Raw genomic sequence first — 22,391 nt, 5'->3', positions numbered from 1 at the left:
ATTCTGTGCTTTAGCTTTTCTGACTTTGTGTCTACAAGTGCTGGCTATTTGTTTGAATTCCTCTTTGGTGGTTTCCCCCGTTTTCCATTTTTTGTACACATCCTTTTTTAATATTAACTCAGTTAAAAGTTCTTTAGATAGCCACCTTGGCTTCTTTAGGCACCTTCCATGTTTCCGTCTCACTGGTATTGCCTGAAGTTGTGCTTTTACTATCTCCCTCTTAACAAACCCCCAGCCATCATGAACTCCCTTTCCTTTTAGTATTACTGTCCATGGGATCTCACCCAGCACTTCCCTAAGTTTTATGGAGTCGGCTTTCTTAAAGTCAAGAAATTGAGTCCTAGTATGGTTGGCTGCTCCTTTCCGCTGTATAGTAAACTTCAGAAGAGCATGATCACTCGCGCCTAATGATCCTTCCACTTCTACCCCACTAACCAGGTCATCAACATTGTTAGGACCAGATCTAAAATGGCTGTTCCTCTTGATGCTTCTCCCACTTTCTGGACAATGAAGTTGTCTGCAAGGCCAGTGAGGAATCTGTTTGACCTTGAGCTCCTTGGCTGAGCATGAGCTCCTTGACCTTGAGCTGACCTTGAGCTCCTTGGAGAAAAAGGTGGGAGATGAAGGCGACAAATAAATAAAATCTCAGCCGCTTTCAAAACCCTCCACCACCATCTCTAAATCAGGGTTCCGAGTTGAGAGACAATCTGTTTTTTGTTTTCCCAGAGGCGTTTCAATTCACACCACAGTCGAGTGATTTGCAACCTTCAATATCTTTCTGAACACAAGAAACCCTCTTCAGGTTATTTAAGCAGTTATTTAATTTCTATTGACTCTTATTTCACTTTGCAAGAAGGCAACAAAAAACTATTAAAAAGGGAGGGTGGGGGAAAGAGGAACGAATAGCGTCATTGCAGCCCCCTCCCCACCTGGGGACGGATGGCTTCCTGCAGGCCCAGCTTATGTGACACCTCCCCGCTGCCCGCACTTCACACCCTCACACCCTCCCCCCTCACCACCTACATGACACTGTCTCAGCAGTCAGGAGGAACAGATGCTCTGCTTGGAATTGCAGAGCCAGCCTCGCCCTGGATCCCCTCCAGCCTTCTCTGAAGAGGAACGAACAGCTCTCATTATATATTAACCGGTACTGCATGTTCCCAATGGCAGATTAAAACTTTCGTCCTCCCTCCCTCCCTCCACCTCCTGCAATTCCAGCATCCTCTGCCTCTCAAAACCGTTAGAAGCAGGTCACGCACCAAAAAAAAGGTCTTGCCTGGCCACAGAAGAGGGTGTGAGCCTCCTGGGATGCTGAACCCTCAGGGCCCAATAGGAGAGAGGACATCAGGCCAGTGGCCCATCTAGTCCAGCCTCCAGTTCCTCAAGGAGGCCAACCAGTTGCCCCTTCTGGGAAACCTGCAAGCAGGGGATGAGTGCAAGAGGAGTCTCCCTTCCTGTGGTTTGCAGAAACTGGCATTTAGAAGCATCGCTGCCTCTGACCGTGGAGGCAGAGCAGAACCGTCATGGCCGGTGGCCATTGATATCTTGCCCTGACCTAGCCACTGTGATCCATGCGACGGTCACCTCCAGACTGGATTATTGTAACTCGCTCTATGTGGGGCTGCCCTTGAGACTGACCCAGAAACTCCAGCAGGTGCAGAATGCCACGGCGAGACTCCTTACAGGGTCCTCGCTGCGAGATCACATTCACCCAGTGCTATACCAGCTGCACTGGCTCCCGGTGGAGTACAAGATCAGGTTTAAGGTGCTGGTTTTAACCTTTAAAGCCCTATACGGCCTAGGACCCTCGTACCTACAGGACCGCCTCTCCTGGTATGTCCCACAGAGGACCTTACGGTCTTCAAACAAAAACATCTTGGAGATCCTGGGCCACAGAGAGGTTAGGCTGGCCTCAACAGAGCCAGGGCTTTTTTGGCTGTGGCTCCGATCTGGTGGAAGGCTCTGCCACAAGAGATTAGGGCCCTGCGGGACTTTACATCTTTCCACAGGACCTGCAAGACAGAGCTGTTCCACCAAGCCTTTGGCCAGGGCACAGCCTGATTCCCTCCTTTTGCAATCTTCACAGAACTTCACAGTGGCTAGCCCAATGGTTGCCATCAATTTGATTTGGAGTAATTTCTAAAATGATTTTAGAATGTTGCATTATTTTATTGTTGTTAGCCGCCCTGAGCCCAGCTTCGACTGGGGAGGGCGGGATATAAATAATTTATTATTATTATTATTATTATTATTATTATTATTATTATTATTATTCTCCTCTGTTGTTTTGCCTAACCCTCTTTTAAAGCAATCCCAGTGTCACTGCCTCCAGTGGGAGGGAGTTCCATAAGCACCCAGGAAGACCAGAAGAGAAGTGGTAGCAGAGGGAGAGATAATGGGGCTCCACTAAAAAGACCAGCTGCATCACGGGGCAGCAGGGGCCTGTCAGGAAACTGACCTGCGTGTGGAAGGCAGATGCTGTCCGTGGGCTCCGGACATACTCCACAAAGAAGGTCCCATCCTGAAGGCATCAGAGCAAAAAGCCGTGGGTGGCAGCAGCAGGAACAAGAAGGGGGAGGAAGACACACATTTGTGCAGAACTGTCACCATCAGGAAGAGGAGGAAGGGCAAAGGAGGCGGCAAGGAAGGGGGAGGAAACACCTCCAGCACCCAGAGAGGGGTCTCCCCCAGGGTGAAAAGAGCAAGCACTTTGAAGCACCGCATGCCGGGCCAGGAGGGCTTCAACACCCTGAAAACAAAGTCATTAGGGATCCATGCGCCCTGGGAATCAAAATTCTGCACTGAAAAAAGCAGGAGTCTGCAGCATGCGTGACCTCTGCATTTTGAATCTGCTTTGCTTGCCACCGGAAGAGCGAAATGACACAGATGCTTCTTGCAGGCATTAAACATCTAACTCCACCATTCCTCTGGTGTCTGGGATTTCGTCAGGCATCTCCCACATGCTTTCCTCTCAGGCATGAGGGCTAGAAACTTGCCCTTCAAACAAACGGGCAAGGAAGCAAGCAAGCAAGCAAGCAAGCAAGCTGAGATTCCAAGCAAACCAAATTTTGTGCTCAATCCCTGTCCACATTCTGGACTTTTCCACTGCCCTGACCACAAGGTGCTAGCATAACAGCATGGGGGCTCTTAATTTCAAGAAGCAAGGAAGGTTGCATAGCAATGAGAAGGCATGCAAAACACGCCCGCTTTCCTGCAAGCACATCATCCATTCAAAGTATGGGGAAGGGGCGCAAGGGGGTGTCTTTCCTGGAGCGGGGAGGTCTACTGTATGTTGCCAAGGGAAACCCACAAGCAGGACTTGAGTACAACAACAGCGCTCTCCCCTTCTGTGGTTTCTAGCAACTGGTATCCAGAGGCATTTACTGTCTCCACCAGTGGAGTGAGAACATAGCCTTATCCCCCTCCATCAATTTGTTGAATCCTCTTTCAAAGACTCTCATAAGCTGTTGGCCATCATTGCCTCTGGAAGTTTAACTCTTGTGTGAAAAAGAACTTTCTTTCGCCCATCCTGAATTCTCCAACATTCAGTTTCACTGTATGTCCATGAGCTGCAGCATCTCTCCTTGCCATGCATAACTTTATTTCTCAGTTTCACTGGGAGGATGGAGATTCTCCAGGTTTTTTCCACATGTGATCAGGAGAGGCCTTTCCTCCATGACAGCACATCTAATGCCTTTCTTGGTGCAGCAGTTTCCTAGATACGCAACCTGGGTCTTAAGAGCCAAGGTGACTCCTAGCATGGTGTGACTAAGCAGGAGAACTGCATTAACTCCATCTTAAACCTTCCTGAGGCTACTTTGCCAGTTGGTAGCAGAAGCAAGGCACTGGGTTTCAGCTTCGGCCCATTCTCTGCAATACTGGGATAATAATGCGATGCACTTTTAGAACTCCCAAGAGCTCCAATCCTCTGCCCTTCATAGAATCACAGAATTGTAGAAATGGAAGGGACCCTGAGGATCATCTAGTCCAATGCCCTGTATTGCAGGACTATGCAGCTGTACCCATATGGCAGTGGTGGCCAAACTTGGGCCTACAGCTGTTTTTGGACTACAACTCCCATCATCCCTAGCTAACAGGACCAGTGGCCAGGGATGATGGGAACTGTAGTTCCAAAACAGATGGAGGGCCAAGTTTGGCCACCACTGCCATATGGGGATCGAACCTGCAACCCTGGCACCACCACGCTCTAACCAACTGAGCTATCCAGGCTGACGATGTGATCAGAAAAGGTATAGAATGCCAACGAATTCAGCTTATTTTAATTTCAACCTGGTTAACTGCTCCGCACAGCCGATACATCACAATGAAACACCAACGCAAAGGCCCTTCAGCATGGCAAACATTTACAAAGGCTTGAGAGGACGTCTGTCCGACGTCCTTTCCAAACCGGCTCCCTGTTTCACACCTGCACCCTCTCTCCTTTAAAGGATGCACAAATCCAGGTAGCCTGGCTGACCCAGAGAAACTCCCCGTCCACCCGTGTTTTTGTTAAGTTTTGAAGAAGCCAGTGTAAAACAAAAACAAAAACACAGCAGCTGGACCAAGCCAAAGGGACTGGATGGATTCCGCTGAAGTGGAAGGGCTTCAAATAGTTCCTCACAGACACTCATTTGCACAAGGCTACGTACACATGTAAGAACACAAGAAGAGCCTGCTGCATCAGGCCAATGTCCCATCTAGTCCAAAGAGAAGACAACCACAAGCAGGACCTGAACATAGCAGTGCTCTCCCCACTTGTGGTTCCTCAGTGTACTGCTTCTGACAGAGGAGGGAGAGCATAGCTATCACTGGCTTGCAGCCGCTGATGGTCTTGTCCTCAGTGAACGGGACGAACCCCGCTTTTAAAGTCATCCAAGCCGGAAGCTGTTACAGACACCACTCAAGATTCCTCATTGTGTCTCTTTACGTTTTCCCAGACGGTGTGGTCAAACCCTCTGGAATTCCCTCACACAGACAACAGAGTCATGACCCCGCATGGAGTGAGTGAGGCTACAGCTCGGCTGGAAGAGTTAGCAGATGGGTCCATGCCAGCAACATGCAGGGGGCAAACGGGGCCTCTTTGAAACCAAGCCCCAGAGGCCGTGTCCTTACCTTGCGTGGACTGTCCACATACGTCGGTGTCATGGCCATGCTGCTGCTGTTCTCGGCTGGCTGGCTGGAGCTCTTCCCAGCAAGTGCTGCTGCTGCTGCTGCAGCCTGCTGCTCTCCCAGGGTCCTGGAGAAGAAAGTGTAGGCAGAACAGAGGGATGAACTCACACTTCTTATTTGCGGGAAGTAACCACAAGAACAGTTTGCCTGCCCACTCGACCCTTTCAACGTGCATGTGTGTTTCTGTGCAGAATGTGGCCTGTTGCACAAAGTCACGTCGGTTGCTCTGGTTCAGAAATTATTGATCTGATGTGGAGAGATCTTTCCTATATGTGGAGAGATCTTTCCTATTCTAATTAATTCAAGAGGGTTCTGGAAGCTTCTCTGCATGATACAAACAGGTGCAAGCTGGAAGTTTCTAGCTGACACGTAAGTTCCTATTCTGCCTGAAACAAGCAAAAGGTTCATGATGTTTGGGTTATTCCTTCAGAGAAGCTGAGCACAGCTGGTTTAAACTGGTTCTGTTATCTCTTTCTGTCAAGGTCATGCTGACTATAATAATAAGGCCAGAAGCAGCCTGGGACTCACTCTTTTCTATCTCTTTTTCCTTCTGCTGTGGTGTTCTGTACATAGTACACTTAGTGTTAAGGTTTTACTCTTATTATAAGTTACTGTTAAGTTTAAGTTAAGTCTGCTGCAACTGGATTTCTTATGGACAGTGCCAATCCTGAATGTATTGGATTTGTGACTGTTATGCTCATTTGCCTTCCAGTAGCAGTAAAGGTCTGCTGGATGGAATATTAATTGCCTCTAGTCTATGCCTTTGGGAATCCAGCAACGTGTTTTAGATTTTACTCTGCTAATTATATGCTGGAATTTGCTCTGGATCAATATGAGTAGAATTCATGCCACTCTTTGAATAAACATACATAAATTTATTATTGTTAACATAATAGAGAGATAATTTAAGGATCTTTACAATTTTTAATATGCAGAGAATAATATGTGTTGAAAAACTGGAGAGAGGAGCTGAGGGAAGTCTGGGGGTGGGTGGGAGGGAGGGTTTTTCTTGGGGAGGGGGGAAATGAAGATGATATGTTTTTGATAATTTGTTATGTTGAAATTCTTAATAAAAACTATTTAAAAAAATAATAATTCATGACACTCAACACACTGCTTAGTGTCCCAACTCACCTTTGGCTGGCTTCCATCTCCAGCAGAGCCGAGAGCGCAGAGGTCCCCTTCTTACCCAGAGGGGGAGGCCCAGACGGTTCCAAAGAATGAGCGGAAAGCGGACCCGCCATCTGCAAGCCTTTCATAGTGGTCCCTTTCTAAATGGAAAGGGATCATTGGGGGGCAATGGGAAGGGAAGAGGGGGAAACACAGAGAGAAAACGAAAAGGTCACAAGAACATCGTAATCTGACTTATACTACATCAAGAGTATTGGTCTGGCTAGCTCAGTACTCCCTACACTGGCTGGCAGTGGTTCCTTAGCTTTTAAGGCAGGGAGTCTGGATATGCCAATAGAGACTGAACCTGGGACTTTCTGAATGCAGAGCCGGTACAGGAGTCTCCCCAGTTACGTGTGTTTGACTCGCATGCGGCCATGCATACGTGCAGCACTGGGAAATCATTAATCGGTTTAAACTGCAAACTGGCACAAAAAGAGCGGGAAAATGGTTAGCCTTGGCAACTTCAACCCCATAAGCCTTTGCACTGACCTTTGAGGCCTGTGGAGAGTTGGGAGTTTGAGAATGGTTTGTAGGGAGTGATTCGTGCCAGTCTGGTAAGTGCTGCTGGTTTTTAAAAGGTTTTTTTCCCAAGGGTTTCCAGAGGTTTAGAGCTTGTTTAGAGGCTGTCCCCACTATACGCAATTTCATGCACATGTGCGTTACCTGGGAATGTAAGTCCCATGTTGTGAGGAGAGGCCTGTAGTCTACCATGGAGCCACAGGTATTAAGTCACATGATGTTTCAGTAGCTCTTCAACTGTAGGACTGTGATTAGAAAAATCCCTCCTTAACTTATTATTTCAGTCACAGACCAGTTCCAGCCCACATACAATATCAAGGTCCTCAGTTCAGTCTCCACTAGGAACTTGTTACATCAGTTTTACACCTGTTTGATTCCCATGAGAATTAAAATCTGGCAAGGGTGCAGAGAAAAAGCATGAATGGAACAAAGACTGACGAGCAACAAGAGCAAGTAGGCTTGCGAGGGAGCCAGGGCTGGCACCAGCTCCCTGCCAAAAGTTAGAACGCTGGCCACAAGGCCCAGATACGCCTTGCAAAATGTGTGAACAGGCCCACAAAAATTCACAGAGCACTGGCTCAGGTCACCGGCTCACCCGGATCATCCTGTCCGAACGGTGGCGCCTGCGGATGCGGTTCAGCCCCTCCACAAAGCGGATGAAGCCATCCAGGAGCTGCCACTCCTCCTCGTCCGAGCGAGCCTTGCCCCCGTAGACGTCACAGTGCGCCTCGCCCTCCATGATGCGCTTCGTGGCACTGATGCAGGCCGGCAGAAGCAGGAAGCGGGTCCGCCAGAATTTCAGCGACTCAATGAGACTGGGGGGAAGTGGGGAAGCCAAGGGGGTGGGGTGGAGAAACACATGGAAATCATAATGTGCGTATGTCTTTGGACAGTGGTACCTCGGGTTAAGAACTTAATTCATTCTGGAGGTCCGTTCTTAACCTGAAACTGTTCTTAACCTGAGGTAGCACTTTAGCTAATGGGGCCTCCCACTGCCACTGCACCACCGGAGCACAATTTCTGTTCTCATGCTGAAGCAAAGTTCTTAACCCGAGGTACCATTTCTGGGTTAGCGGAGTCTGTAACCTGAAGAAGAGAAGAGTTTGGATTTGATATCCCGCTTTATCACTACCCAAAGGAGTCTCTTTCCCTTCCTCCCCCACAACAAACACTCTGTGAGGTGAGTGGGGCTAAGAGACTTCAAAGAAATGTGAGTAGTCCAAGGTCACCCAGCAGCTGCATGTGGAGGAGCGGGGAATCGAACCCGGTTCACCAGATTACGAGTCTACCGCTCTTAACCACTACACCACACTGGCGTCTGAAACCCGAGGTACCACTATAAAGAAGATTCCAACCAAAGATTAGGAAGAACTGCCAGGTGGTGAGAGACATTCGACACTGGAACAAGTTCCCTTGGAAGGTGGTGGACTCTCCTTCACTGGAGAGGAACAAGAAATTGGATGGCCATCTGTCAGGGATTCTTTGGCCGTGATTCCTGCTTTGCAGGATGACCCTTCCCAATTCTAAAATTTTCTGATTCTGTGTCATGTACAGCAAACGTCTGCCAAGCTGCTCAATTTGAGTTAAGTATCAGTCAACCAACCTTGCAAACATATTTTACAGATTTCTACACCTCTTCCTACCCATCTGTGCTCACCACTTGCAGCCTGGCAGAAAAGGAGGAGCCAAACTCTCATGCTACTTCAGAGTTTGGGTGCCAGGAGGGGATGCTTCCTGGCCACGTGGGGCAACCAGGCAAGGGGCTGCTGGCCAGCCTGCAGCCCAGAGGTCAACGTGGCTCCCTCTGGCTGCACACAAAAAGATCCCCATCAAAGCATCTCCTTCTCAAGCTTGATGGAGGAGTTGCAGTGGCTGTATTGGGTTGCTGCCACGCTCCGGAGACCAGAGCTGTGGGCTTCTTTTTTAAAAAACAAAACAAAGCAAAATAAATCTGTTACATTAAAAAAAGATGCAGAGCAGTCACAACCAGAACACACACAAATCCAACACAAGTACGTTTTCCACACAATATAGGGAGCAGCCAGCCAGACATAGACAAATTGCCCAAATAACTAGGAGAAAACAAGCCTAAAAGTGTCAGAAGAAACATTTTTATGTTGCTTTAGGAGTTCACCCTATTCTTCTGAGGAACTGATATCGGACACAGCTGGAGATCAGTGTTAAAAACTCAAGATATATAAGCTAGGTACCAAATGTCTCCTTAAACCAGGGTTACAGGTGCCAAAACAGAAGTTCTTGTTGCCATTTTGTGGCTCAAAAGTCATATTTTTCAATGCAACGTTTTGGTTCCTGAAATTTGTTCTGATCATGCAGATAAAATATCACAGGTAGAATTCTATAGGATATGTTGTTACGTGTGTGAAAACAGGGAAAATCCAAGGATCCCCAGGCATGTACCTCCAGATGGTGGAGAAGTCAGGCAGGAATTTTCACTTGGTCGCAAGTGGCCAATAGCCAGGTGCAAAATGCACGTGGTGAATTTCAAACGTGCCTGGAGAGCACCAGGTCATTGAAGGCTGCTCAGCACTTACCTGAAATCCTCTGAACCTGCGGAGCAGATGTACTGGTCCAGGTAATTCCACTTGTATTCCTCTAACCTCTCATGGGAAAACTCAACCCAGCAAGAGACAAACTCAGAGTCAGAGTGGGAAGGGCACAGGCTGTAGGTGTAGTTTATCTGGGCTGATTCATATGGATACCTAAAGAGAACAGAGAAAACCTTGGCAACTCAAACCCACAAGCTTTTTTGTTTTCATATTTTTTAAAGTCAAGCAGCTAGTCCACATTGGCCCTGGAGTTCCATCTGAAGATCAATACCCAGAAGATCACCTCACCCCCTATATATAACGAACCAAACACTGTGCCTTGTAGGAGAGGGACTTGTTCCATCATCCAAGGTGGAAAGGAGAAGCGTGGGAGGCTTGTAAAGTGTATGGCTGGCAACGCCCCTTGCGCTATGGTTCCCGAACCTGGAAACCTCACGCAAGAGATTCTGACAGGTGGGTGGTAAAACCCACCTCTCAATCAGATTTGACAGAAGGAAGGAAAGAAGGGTGGATGGATGGATTTTAGCCCACAGAGCCAAAAAGGGTCCCTCACTCCTGATCTAAGGCTGCCAAAGTTACTCACTTTGGCAAATACCGAGTGACGGTAATGATTTTGTCCTTCAATATCACTTTGTGGAAGGTGCGGCCCATGCTCAGCCAGTACTGGTCCTCCTCTTCAGCCCGGATTCGTGACACGAGGCCTGGTGTGTAGGAAGGGTATCGTAAATATATATATCTCTCAAAGTGGTTTGCAGCAATAAAAGCATTTTAACTTCGTACAGTAGACTGCTTTCTACACATGAATGCACCGCCACCAACTCTCCCCTCCATCCAGCAAGCCAGAGACACAATCGGAGTTCAATGACACATCCCAGCCAGGCAAAAACACTCCGGGAGGGTGCAAAGCAAGGCTGGTGAGGGGTGTTGCAGAGGCACAGCCTGGGAAGAGGGCTGGTCTCCCACCATTGCTCAACTGCATTTCCAAGTCAGCAAAGGGTTAATCTGAACTCATTAATCTCCCTCCTTAAAATGGAGGAGGAGGAGAAGGAGGAGGAAGAGAGGGTCTTGGGCAGGCCCTCACCTCTGCTGTACAAGGGGCTGCTGCTGAGAGGCGGCTGGACGGCTGCAGGCGGCTTCTGAGGCTTGCTTTGCACGATGAGCTGGTAGCCCTGCATGAGCCTCTGGCATATGAACTCCTCAAACACTTGCTGGGCCGTCATCTGCACACCTTCCTCGTCTCTCCTGAGAAGGCAAAAGGCAGGCAGTGAGTTGTCCCCCACCTCAGGCAGCCAATCAGGCACCACCCCCTTCCCACAGCAGCCAACCAGACGGCTTAATCCATGAAGGGGGAGGCTGGAAGATTCTAGAAGTCTTCCTTTATGCAGCACTGCGGAATATGCCGCCACGGGAGGCAGTGATGGCCGCCATTTTGGATGGCTTTAAAAGAGGATTGGGCATACAAACAATACCAACAAATTCTTGTCTTATCCTTATTTTTTCTAAACATTGTTAGGTGAGCTTCCCCAAGTCCCCCGTCCGATTTTCATTTTACCTCATCTTTAGCAGTTTCATATATCATAATTTTTAACCATTTTTTAATCACACTTAAAGGGTAAAGGGACCCCTGACCATTAGGTCCAGTTGTGACCGACTCTGGGGTTGCGGTGCTCATCTCGCTTTACTGGCCGAGGGAGCCGGCGTACAACTTCCGGGTCATGTGGCCAGCATGACTAAGCCCCTTCTGGAGAACCAGAGCAGCACACGGAAACACCGTTTACCTTCCCACCGGCGCAGTACCTATTTATCTACTTGCACTTTGATATGCTTTTGAACTGCTAGGTTGGCAGGAGCAGGGACCGAGCAACGGGAGCTCACCCCATTGCGGGGATTCGAACCGCCGACCTTCTGATCGGCAAGTCCTAGGCTCTGTGGTTTAACCCACAGCACCACCCGCATCCCTTTATCACACTTACTTTTACCACAAAAATCTTCACATTTGTATTGTTTATTTGTGTTATAAGATGAATAAAAAAATTTGAAGGAAAAAAAGAAGAAGATTGGGCAAATTTGTTGGGGACAGGACTACTGGCAGTTCCTAGTCATGACAGCTATGCTCTGCCTCACACCAGGAGGGGAGAGGGCTCTTGTTGTTCAAGTCCTGCTTGTGGGGTTTCCCAGAAGAAGGCATCTGGTTGGCCACTGTGAGGGCAGGAGGCTGGACTAGATGGGCCATGGGCCTGATTCAGCAGGGCTCATCTCATGTTCACCACCAGGGGCACTACCTGGAAGAAGCTGGCCTGGCCGTGAGCCCCCTGCCCTCCCAATTGCTTGCTATTTCTCCAGCCACTGGTGGCCCAGCCTAGCCCAGTCAGTTCAGCATCCCAAAGCACCCAATGGGACAGGGACAGCTCTCCGATTTCAGCCGCAGGGTAAGCATACCTGTCCAGATCTGCTTCGGGCAGCAGGTCATAGCACCCTTCGGTGTAGTCGTTCTGAAGGCTCTGGCGGTCCGGGAAATAATCCGTGGTGAGGGGGAGGCAGGCGGGCGTGGTAAGAGACTTCCAGTCCACCCCGACTGTACAACAGAAGCCTGGCACTACGGGGGGAGCAGACAGCATCAGAACTGCCTCGTTTCGTCACCAGGCGGAAGGCAATGGGGGTGGGGTGGGCATCAGTGCGAGGGAGGAAGGGGAGAGAGAGAAAAAAAGAGAGGAGGAGGAGGAGGAGGAGAATAAAGTGCCACAGAAGCAAAAAATAGGAAAAGGGGAGGGAGGGAGGGAGGGAGGGAGGGAGGGAGGGAGGGAGAGAGAGAGAGAGAGAGAGAGAAAGAAAGAAAGAAAGAAAGAAAGAAAGAAAGAAAGAAAGAAAGAAAGAAAGAAAGAAAGAATTGCATGGGGTAGGAGAATGAAAATTGTTCAGGATGGGAAAATGAGGTAGGAGGAGGGTTCGAGGAAGAGGGGAGGAAGGTAGGGAAAGAAAGACAGAGTTTGTTAAACAACACAGTGGCCATGCCGATTCACTCCCATCATGCAACTGGGAATAAAAATAAAGTTAATTAACAGTTCAATTCGCCTTTCGATTTGTAAACTCAAACCAATACAGCAGCTGCAGGAATTAAAAAAACAACAACAGCTATTAAAAGCATCCTGAGGCGAATGAATGAAGAAGTGCAGGACAACACCCGTATTCCAAGCCCAGAACAGGAGAGGGTGAAGACCCTTCCCCTCCTGTGTCAAAGTGCCAGAGAAAGAGAGGAGGGCTAAGAGAGGGCAACAGAGCAGCCTGCACCCAGCAGAAGTTGCACACTCATTAGAGCAGCAGCAGCAGCAGCAGCAGCAGCAGCAGGAAAAGGAAGCATGGGGAAAAAAATTAAAAGGAAAGAATGAGCAGCACAGGGAGGTAAGAAGGGATCTGGGGGAATAGTGAAAAGGGGGATCTTGCTGGGGTGACCCTTGCCAGTGGGTGGAACTGGCAGGGAACAGTGGTGTAGCGTGGGGGGTACAGGGGGGCCCGGCCGCACTGGGTGCAACATCTGGGGGTTAGGGGGCGCAAATCCACGGGTTAGGGGGCACAAATTACTTGCCTTGCCCCGGGTGCTGACAACCCACGCTACGCCACTGGCAGGAAGGCCAGGGGTAGGAGGCACCCAGGCCAAAGGCAGGCAGAGCCACCCAGTAAGAAGGAAGGCAGACATGGGAGGATATGGCTGGTGGCGCAGTGCCCCCCATTTGCCCTAAAAGGGGAGCAGCTTCCCAGGAAGCAGAGCTCACAGGATCAAAGCAGCCAGTTGCTCCAGACTCTGGGCATGGGCTGCATCGAGACTCCTCTGCCAAAAGCCCCTCTGCATCCCCAGCCTAGTGGCCAGGGCAGGACATTCTTTGCACCTTCTGAGCCAGGCTGACAGGTGCAGAAGGAGGAGATGAAGATGGGGGACTCATTTCCCCATAGTGCTCTCTCCCACACTCCAGATGCGTAAGTCTGGCTCAACAGCATGAAAGACATAAGCCAATCTAAGGGGAGAACGGCATCTGCACCCAGGAGAGGGTTCCTGGGTTCGTGGGGCTCATCTCCTGCCATCCAAGTTTGTCAGAGCAGCTACTTGGGCTGGTTCCCACATCCATGAGGGAAAAGCACTCTACACATGCTCAGAGAAACACTTCCCTCAAGTCCTACCTATGTTCCAAGGCTAAGCCATCAAGGGCAAATTCATGCATCGGAGTGAGCCTCGCAAGACACCCTGGGCTTGGCAGATATTATTGATCACAGAAGATGGGCACAATAAATCCAAACAGAAGGCAAATTTACACGGAGACCAACTTTTAAATGGCAGGCAGATCAAGCCCTAGGACCAAAGTTTTTCGTTGTGGAGTGGGAATTGTACTCAGGTTCCAGAGCATGAGCAATCTAGCTTCCCTCTTTCCATCCCAGGGCACAGACTGTGCTCTGGTCTCCACCCAGAACGGCTGCAAGAGCCTCACAGCTCTCTGAGGCGGAAACGCAAAAAACAATCACAGGCTGCCTAAGCAAAATCCTTCCATTTAAGAATTTTGCAATTGACTCTGTGATTGAAGAATCGCGTAAAGGTAAAGGTAAAGGTACCCCTGCCCGTATGGGCCAGTCTTGCCAGAGTCTGGGGTTGTGCGCCCATCTCACTCAAGAGGCCAGGGGCCAGCGCTGTCCGGAGACACTTCCGGGTCACGTGGCCAGCGTGACATTGCTGCTCTGGCGAGCCAGAGCCGCACACGGAAACGCCGTTTACCTTCCCGCTGGTAAGCGGTCCCTATTTATCTACTTGCACCCGGAGGTGCTTTCGAACTGCTAGGTTGGCAGGCGCTGGGACCGAGCAGCGGGAGCGCACCCCGCCGCAGGGATTCGAACCGCCGACCTTTCGATCGGCAAGTCCTAGGCGCTGAGGCTTTAACCCACAGCGCCACCTGCGTCCCACAGCGCCACCTGAAGAATCGCAGCCCTCCAATAAAACAGTCTCTGAATGGGCAACCTGGCAAAGTCTGTGCAAGGGGGTACAGCAGTTTTCTCCATCCACTTCCAAGCCTCCTCAATAAAAGCTGCATTTGAAAAGGAGATGTAAAACTGCCTCTTCATTTTTACAAGGACTGTCCAGCAACTTTATTACGTCTGCCTTCTAAAAGATTCAATATCAAGGCACTCAATTGTGTCAAGGAGAAAGCTTTCCTGTATGCGGGAACAGAAAACCCAGTTAAGTATGTCACCCTGTTCTTAGAATTAAGACACGGTGAACCCAGCAACCCAGACAAGGATGCCAGGGGGAGAAGATAAGGTCCCAGGAGGGGGATGATGCCCCCCCCACAGGTCAACATTCATTAGTCTAACAATATATTTGCCCTGCTTGTGGTTCACAGATAATAAATGAGGAGACAGTCAAACAACCCTTTGCACCAGTTCCCTTAAAGTAAAGGGTAAAGGGACCCCTGACCATTAGGTCCAGTCGTGACCGACTCTGGTGTTGCGGCGCTCATCTCACTTTATTGGCCGAGGGAGCCGGCGTACAGCTTCCAGGTCATGTGGCCAGCATGACTAAGCCGCTTCTGGCAAACCAGAGCAGCGCATGGAAACGCTGTTTACCTTCCTGCTGGAGCGGTACCTATTTATCTACTTGCACTTTGACATGCTTTCGAACTGCTAGGTTGGCAGGAGCAGGGACCGAGCAACGGGAGCTCGCCCTGTTGCGGGGATTCGAACTGCCGACCTTCTGATCGGCAAGTCTTGGGCTCTGTGGTTTAACCCACAGCGCCACCTGCGTCCCCCAGTTCCCTCACCCAGGCAGATTTATTTAAACGCTGTGGTTAGTATTGCTCGCTCTCAGACAAATATTCTGGGATGTTCCAGACAGCTGAAGATCAGGTCACTGAGCAACCAGAAGCCTTCCTCTGTGGGACTGTGTCCCCACAGCTTCCGTATGGGAAAATCCCAGACGGAAGGACAGCCCTATCCCAACACTTACCACTTTGGAGAGAGGGAGCAAAAGGAACTGGAGGCGATCGGGAGCCCTTGGGACTCTGGAAGTGCTTCTCTCGCTTTTGCCCTCATCTACACAGACCAACCTCCTCCTCCCCAACCCTGTCATCACTGCTCTTACTCGGATCTGGAGAGTTAGAGACGGCGCTCTCCAGGGAGTCCTTGTTCTGGCTTCGGGCATTCATTCCTAAAAGAAGGGGAAAGATGTCAGCTTGCATTTCTTAGTACAGAGTATTGATCTTATGATCTTATCTTATCTTATCTTATCTTATCTTATCTTTCCTATTCTAATAAATTCAAAAGGGTTCTGGAAGCTTCTGGGAACTTCTCTGTGGGAAAGAAACAATCAGAAAGTTCATGATGTTTGGGTTATTCCTTCAGAGAAGCTGAGCACAACTGGTTTAAACTGGTTCTGTTATCTCTTTCTGTCAAGGTCATGCTGACTATAATAGTGAGGCCAGAAGGAGCCTGTGTCTCACTCTTTTCTATCTCTCTTTCCTTCTGGTGTGGTGTTCTATATATAGTACACTTAGTGTTAAGGTTTTAGGCTTATTATAAGTTATTGTTAAGTTTAAGTTAAGTCTGCTGCAATTGGATTTCTTATGGACAGTGCCAATCCTGAATGCATTGGATTTGTGACCGTTATGCTCATTTGCCTTCAGTAGCAGTAAAGCTCTGCTGGATGAAATATTAATTGCCTCTGGTCTATTTTCTTGGGAATCCTGCAACGTGTTTAAGTTAAGTCAATATTGAGTAGAAATTCACTGACAAAAGAGACCTCCGCCATGACAAGAGGTGCAGAGAGGGCTTTCGTGAGCCACAGAACATTTCTAGTCCAGCCTTGTGTTCTCTCAGTGGCCAAACAGATCCTCCAACAGGAAGAAGCCAGCAAGCAGGATTTGAGCACAAGAGCCCTCTCCCCTCCTGAGGCTTCCAGCAACTGGGATTCAGAAGCATTGCTGCCTTTGGCCGTGGAGGCAGAGCGCAGCCATCATGGCTAGTAGCCATTGATAGCCCTCTCCTCCATGGATTTGTCTAATGCTCTTTTAAAGCAATTTAAGTTGGTACCCATCACTGCGTCTTGTGGGAGTGAGTTCCACAGTTTAACCATGTGGGCACTAACTGCAGGGACATAATGCTCAAAGCCCTTGCAATTTGCTCTTCCACGACGAACGCCCAGACAGGTCAGTTTTGGAACAGGCTAGCATCATCACCGAAGCCCGCCTGCCACCCGCCTTGTGCCAACCGTTATCACCTGTGGCATGGCTGCCAGTGAGCTGGTTAGAGTAATCTTCCATGCCACTGAAGCTCATGAAGGAAGTGCCATCATCTGGGTGGTGAGCAACTCCATGCCTGGAGAGAAGGAAAGGAAAGCGTTTAAAGATAATTAAGAGTAAAAGGGGAAAAAAAAGATTAAAACATGTCAACCTCTATGTGTCTAGAGAGGCTTTTAAGGTGTTTTTTTAAAAAGGTTTTAAGCAGGTGTTTGAAAAAGGTACAGTGAGGGCTCCTCCCACCTGATATCAATAGGCAGGGAGTTCCAAAGCGTAGTGGCAAACCAAGTTGATGGACTATGCCGAAATGGCAAAATTAACTGGGAAGCTCAGAAATCAAGAAGACCAGAACTTTAACAAGGAACGGGAAAAGTTTATAATTTATTTACGAGACCTTTGTAAACAGGTTAAAACATTAGCAGGATTTTAACCACACTTGTAAAGTAATGGAAAGTATGGAAAATTTAGAAGGATTAAAAATTTGGATAAGTATTGATATGCAGCTGTAAAAAAATATCGTTAGGACCCATGGAAGGGATGGGGGGAAGTCAGGAGATTCAGAGCAATCTCGATATTTGGATTCGGAACTGTTTTTTGTTGTATGTTTATACTTTTTTAAAATCAAATTAAAAACTATACCCCCAGAAAATAGTAATTTGAAGTAGAATCAGACTTGCTATGGACCTAACGCCTGAAAGCTCCATCAACGAGACCCACTTTTGGTTGTAAGTTTATTGGAAAGCACCCCTATGCGTTCCCTTTGGGCAGCCTCACCTCCCGGCTGCCTCGTGATAGGCCAGCTCCAGCAGTTCTGCAGAGGAGTGGGTCCAGTCCCTCTGCCCACTGCCCTGCATCTCGGCCATGTTCTGGCGCGTCTGGTGGTGGATCTGGATGGCTTCTCCAGAAGGACCTGCCCAAGCACATGATTCAGTTATCACTTGATTTGCCAACCAGCTCTTCCCAGTGGCATAGCGTGGGCTGTCAGCACCCGGGGCAAGGCAAGTAATTTGCGCCCCCTAACCCATGGATTTGCGCCCCCTAACCCGTGGATTTGCGCCCCTAACCCAACCCCCAGATGTTGCGCCCGGTGCGGCCGGCCCCCCCTGCACCCCCCACGCTATGCCACTGGCTTTTCCCACACTCCACACCGACTCTCCACGCCACAAGATTGCATCTGAAGCAGCGATTTCCCACCAAATCGAACACAGAGGTGGCCGAGTTTACATTGCGTCCCCTGAGCTGTTCCTGCCACAGCCTAAAAATGTGCAGTTCGTCAAAGGGGTGCAATCTTTTACATGAATAGCCTGAACCAAACATGAGAAGCACCTTGCTGGACCAGGCCAAGAGTTCATCTAACCCAGGTTTCCCCAAACTTCAGTCTCCAGCTGTTTTGGGACTACAGTGGTACCTCAGGTTAAGAACTTAATTCGTTCTGGAGGTCCGTTCTTAACCTGAGGTACCACTTTAGCTAATGGGGCCTCCCACTGCTGCCGAACAATTTCTGTTCTCATCCTGAAGCAAAGTTCTTAACCCGAGGTGCTATTTCTGGGTTAGCAGAGTCTGTAACCTGAAGCATCTGTAACCCGAGGTACCGCTGTACAATTCCCATCATTCCTGACCACTAGCTAAGGATGATGGGAGTTGTAGTTCAAAAACAGCTGGAGACCCAAGTTTGGGAAACCCTGATCCAGTCCAGCATCCCTAAGCCTAGTAACTTCCAGATGTTCTGAGCTGAAACTTCCATCAGCCTCAGCTAACATGGCTATGCTGGCTGGAGTCGGTGGAAGCTGCAGTCCCAAATAATCAATCTGCCACAATAGCCTCGCCTTCCGTCTCCTTACCCACGGGGAAGGTGTGCATCCAGCGCCTCCGGTTCGATGTGAGTTTCATGGGCATCCTGGAGGGGGCAAAGGGGTTGATGAGGGCCCTCTGCGGCGCATAGCCCCCAGCAGAACGGATGTGCAGCATGGACTCAGCACTCCCGACGTGAAATCTCCCTGGGGCACTGGAGTCTCGCTGCTGGGACTCCATCATATTCTCAAGGGCATCTGAAATGACGACAACGAAAACTTCATGTCAATAGGGAGAATCCGACAGGCACATAAGGAGCCTACCAAGCAGCCAGTTCAGACACATGCCCCACACAGAGGATTATTTTGGGTGGGTGGGACTGTAATGGGAAACGGACAGACTGAACCCACTGGGGACAAACAGGGTGCTTTTGCACAGTGCCCACTAACCCCAACAAGGCTTAACCTGAACAGCTTCAGAGGAGATTGTGCCCCATTGAGGGGCAGGAATGGTGGGTGGCGTTTCTGACTCAGGCATGTAAACACCTTTGCTCTGTCAGTCCAGGCAAAAGTGAGGGGAGAGGAGGACCCATCTTGAAGGCAACATACCCAAGTTCATCTATGTTTTAGTATGGCGGCACCTGCAGTTTGGAACTCCCTGCCTATTGAGCCTACCCAGATGTCTAGAATGGCTGATGTGCTTTCAGTTTATTGCTGGTTTTAACTTTCTGAACATTTATATTGTTTTTACTAATGATCTTAAACTGCTTTGAGGTTTGTTAGTTTTTAACAAACCAAGGTTTTTTTAAAAAAGCAATTTTATGAAACAAGAAAAATCATTAAGTCCAGAGGGTGCTGTTTAATTACTTGGTGTTCTTTAGCGTCTTTTTTCTATTATTATTAAACATGAATGATTGTTGTATTTATTTTTCCTTGTAACCTTTAAGCTTACACAGCAGCATAACTCTTCAAACAGGTAAAAATGGTAAAAGCAATGGCTACAAAACTGAATTTAAAATCACAGAAAGGTCCACTGCAAAGGGAACTTAATTCATGTTCACTTTACCTGGAAAACATAGGAACTACTCGCAGGGGCAATTCAGATACTTTTGAACCAATTCAGTGAATTAACTTAATCAGAATTATTTTAGTGACAGCACCAGTCTTAACACAGGCAGTTCTTTGGCTGTCCACAAATGACCTTTTTAAATCAAAGTTCTCTGATTTCAAGCCAGGTATTAGATGACGATGTGTATGCATGCACAAATGTGAACTCTATTTACCTCCTCCAAAAGGGAGCCACCCAAATCAGCTTGCAAAAGATTAAAATAAATGCACAATTACAATAACCAACAATTAAACTGAAAGTAGTGGCAAGAAACAAGATCTTTAGCTTCTTCTCTCTCTATTTTTTTGCCTTCAAAATGTCACGGTGAGGCTTTCGGTACCTGAAGCTGAGAAACAACCACCAGCTCAAGGTCTCCTGAATCCTAAAGTCCTTCTAGATAAGTCCAGCTCCCTACCTAACCCCTGAGAACTCTGGACCTCACAGGGATGTTTTAAAAGGGAGATGCTTAAAAAAAAAAAAAGCAGCAGCTATGAAAAGACAGTAAATCCACTTGGGAAAACAGCCACTAATTTTTCCACAGTTTGAGGCTGTAAGGGGTGGGGTTCCCAAGGGGCTCCCCAACTAAGCTGACCTCCTTAAATGATTTGATAAGTGGTTCAGAGAAGTAGGCCACCCACTCCACGTGCTGTTATTTGGAGAAGGAGGACAAGGGCACTTAAGACGGAGCAGATGAGATAGGAGGGGTGCCCAGAGCCAAGGGGATGAAGGCTGGCTGAGGAAGTGAGGAGGTCTCTCTGGGGACAGTTCAGAACAATCTACAACAGGTTTCGGGGCAGGGGGGAGAGAAATGAAAGGAAAAGTAAGGGTTTTTTTATAAGAAAAGGATAAGTTGTCATAATTGCCAATAAAGAAATATAGGATGCAACTATGAAATGTACTGATTTGATAATAAAGCATTCTAAAAGGGAAAGGATGTGTTGTCTATCATTGTAAAGGGTTCCATGGTCTGAACCAAAACAATTACAGGCAATGACCGGTTTAGGCATGTCTGAATGATGCACAATTGTGCACATGTGCACAGCGCCGAACCCAGAAGTAGCAGGAAAACCTCGTAAGGATACGAAAAGGGGCAGAGCAGGCTTATGCTTGCTCTGCCAACACGCACAGGGTCCAGAATGTAACCTCCATGCAAAATGAAGATTGCCTGTGTAATTTTTTATTTCAAATGCCGCCTTCCCCCTTAAAAAATATGTTCTTTTTTCTGAAACCTGTATGTTTTGGGAGGTGACACACGCAGGCAACGTCTAATGAAATAATCCACAGTAAGAAATGAAATGGCGATATGTTCAAAAGGAAGGAAATGCTCCCCCGCTTCACATCAGGCCTCATCCTGACCTCGGGTGCTGGTGTAGCCCAACGAGCTGCTGACTTCGTACTGGAGGTGGAGGTGCTGGCGGGGGATCATCAGGATGTTGGAGATCTTGCCCAGGGAGCTGTCGTCCGAGGCTTGGCTCCTCACCTCTTCCGGGGGCAGAGGCCGGCTCTGCAGGGAAGGGCTGCAGGAGACGTCGTAGGAGCTGGAGCTCTTCCGGGGGCGGCTCTCTCGTTCCCGGACGGACCTGCTGGCAAAAAGCACGAGGTAGAAGGGAGGGCAGAGGCCCAGCTCCAGTCATGTCACACAGACCTTTTGTAACTTAACTTGGGTGGGGAACCTCAGGCCTGGGGCCCAAATGCGGCCCTCACAGGATCTCTACCTGGCCCTTGGAATGCTCCCCAGGCCACGCGGGCCCTGCTTTGCAGCCTAAGCATTTTTGCCTGGCTGAGATGTGCTCCCGAAAACTCTGATGGTGTTAAGTGTTCAGAAATAAGCCTACATCGACAAATGTAGCATTTGCTTCTCTGCACATGGCCCTCAGCAAGCTGCCCGGAAGGGAATGTGGCCCTCAGAGTAAAAAAGGTTCCCCACCCCCGAATTAACCAATCACAGTAAGCTGATTATGAAGGTTTTTTTTTTAAAAAAAAGGAAGAAGAAATGGGGGGAAAATCCATGGGAAGATACAGCGGGAAACCATTTTCCAGGTGTGCTTTGATGGAGCTCATGGTTAAAACAGCAGATGCAGGCTGGAGGTCCAGCAGAAGTGTGAAGCTGATGGAGAAGGGGGTGTGTGTGTGTGTGTGTGTGTGTGTTGATCTACGCTCCCTCCTTTGCAAAGGCTGCTCCAGATTCTTAATATTGTGGTAATGGCTCACTAGCACACCATCCAATTTGGCTCGTTGCCTCACAAGCTTCTTTACCTGAAGATGGGACAACGCTGAGCTCTGGAAGGCCCCGGCAGACGGAAAACCTGGGCGTCGTAACCATCGTAATCCACTTGGATGGGGAGAGCGTTCTCTGTCTCTTTCGGGGCTCCCAAAGCTGGAAGGCAGTAACAGCACATTATTGACTGGGGCAGCTTTTCAGAACCTGGTCTCCGTTCTTGGGCAAAATGGCATAATATCAGAGTGAGAATTTCCCCTGCTGACAAACAGAAGAAGATGCCTTCACCCCGGTATGGCTCCCCTTTATCACATACACAGCCCAAAAAGACAATGACAAAAATCCACCAACAGTATACAAATCAATATGGCTAACCTGATCCAAAACACCCACCCCACTCACACATGAAAACAAAGACTACCACAGCCAACCACAAATGAACAACCCCACCCTAGGCCAACCCCAACCTCTCTCACCACCAAAGGAACACAAGTGAACAGCAAAGAACCTGCACAAGCCACGCTGACACCAAACCCTACATATAGTAGGTAAAATAGAAACATCACCACCCGAACC

The 22,391-nt window shown here is 48.7% G+C and overlaps 1 protein-coding gene across 12 annotated transcripts in view; it reads right to left on the bottom strand.

The window, feature by feature from the left end:
• Positions 1-22,391, bottom strand: part of DEPDC5 (DEP domain containing 5, GATOR1 subcomplex subunit) — a 55,963-nt gene that overhangs the window by 14,563 nt on the left and 19,009 nt on the right. For 5 of the 12 annotated variants that reach the window (XM_083716835.1, XM_083716838.1, XM_083716839.1 and 2 more), the window contains exons 20-33: positions 21,854-21,974; positions 20,954-21,177; positions 18,541-18,747; positions 17,474-17,609; positions 16,681-16,778; positions 15,547-15,612; positions 11,868-12,051; positions 10,510-10,670; positions 10,012-10,129; positions 9,414-9,581; positions 7,457-7,676; positions 6,304-6,440; positions 5,113-5,236; positions 2,459-2,521 (exon numbers count right to left, since the gene is read on the bottom strand). In XM_083716835.1, the coding sequence (XP_083572961.1) occupies positions 2,459-2,521; positions 5,113-5,236; positions 6,304-6,440; positions 7,457-7,676; positions 9,414-9,581; positions 10,012-10,129; positions 10,510-10,670; positions 11,868-12,051; positions 15,547-15,612; positions 16,681-16,778; positions 17,474-17,609; positions 18,541-18,747; positions 20,954-21,177; positions 21,854-21,974 (2,027 nt within the window). The remainder of the gene's footprint in view (positions 1-2,458; positions 2,522-5,112; positions 5,237-6,303; positions 6,441-7,456; positions 7,677-9,413; positions 9,582-10,011; positions 10,130-10,509; positions 10,671-11,867; positions 12,052-15,546; positions 15,613-16,680; positions 16,779-17,473; positions 17,610-18,540; positions 18,748-20,953; positions 21,178-21,853; positions 21,975-22,391) is intronic. The other 7 variants (XM_083716837.1, XM_083716846.1, XM_083716836.1 and 4 more) reach the window with 3 other exon arrangements.

The sequence above is a fragment of the Podarcis gaigeae genome (assembly GCF_964106915.1).
Source record: "Podarcis gaigeae genome assembly, chromosome: 16".
Taxonomy (NCBI): domain Eukaryota; kingdom Metazoa; phylum Chordata; class Lepidosauria; order Squamata; family Lacertidae; genus Podarcis; species Podarcis gaigeae.
The sequence above is the reverse complement of the archived record's forward strand: the minus strand, read 5'-3'. Positions and strand labels throughout refer to the sequence as shown.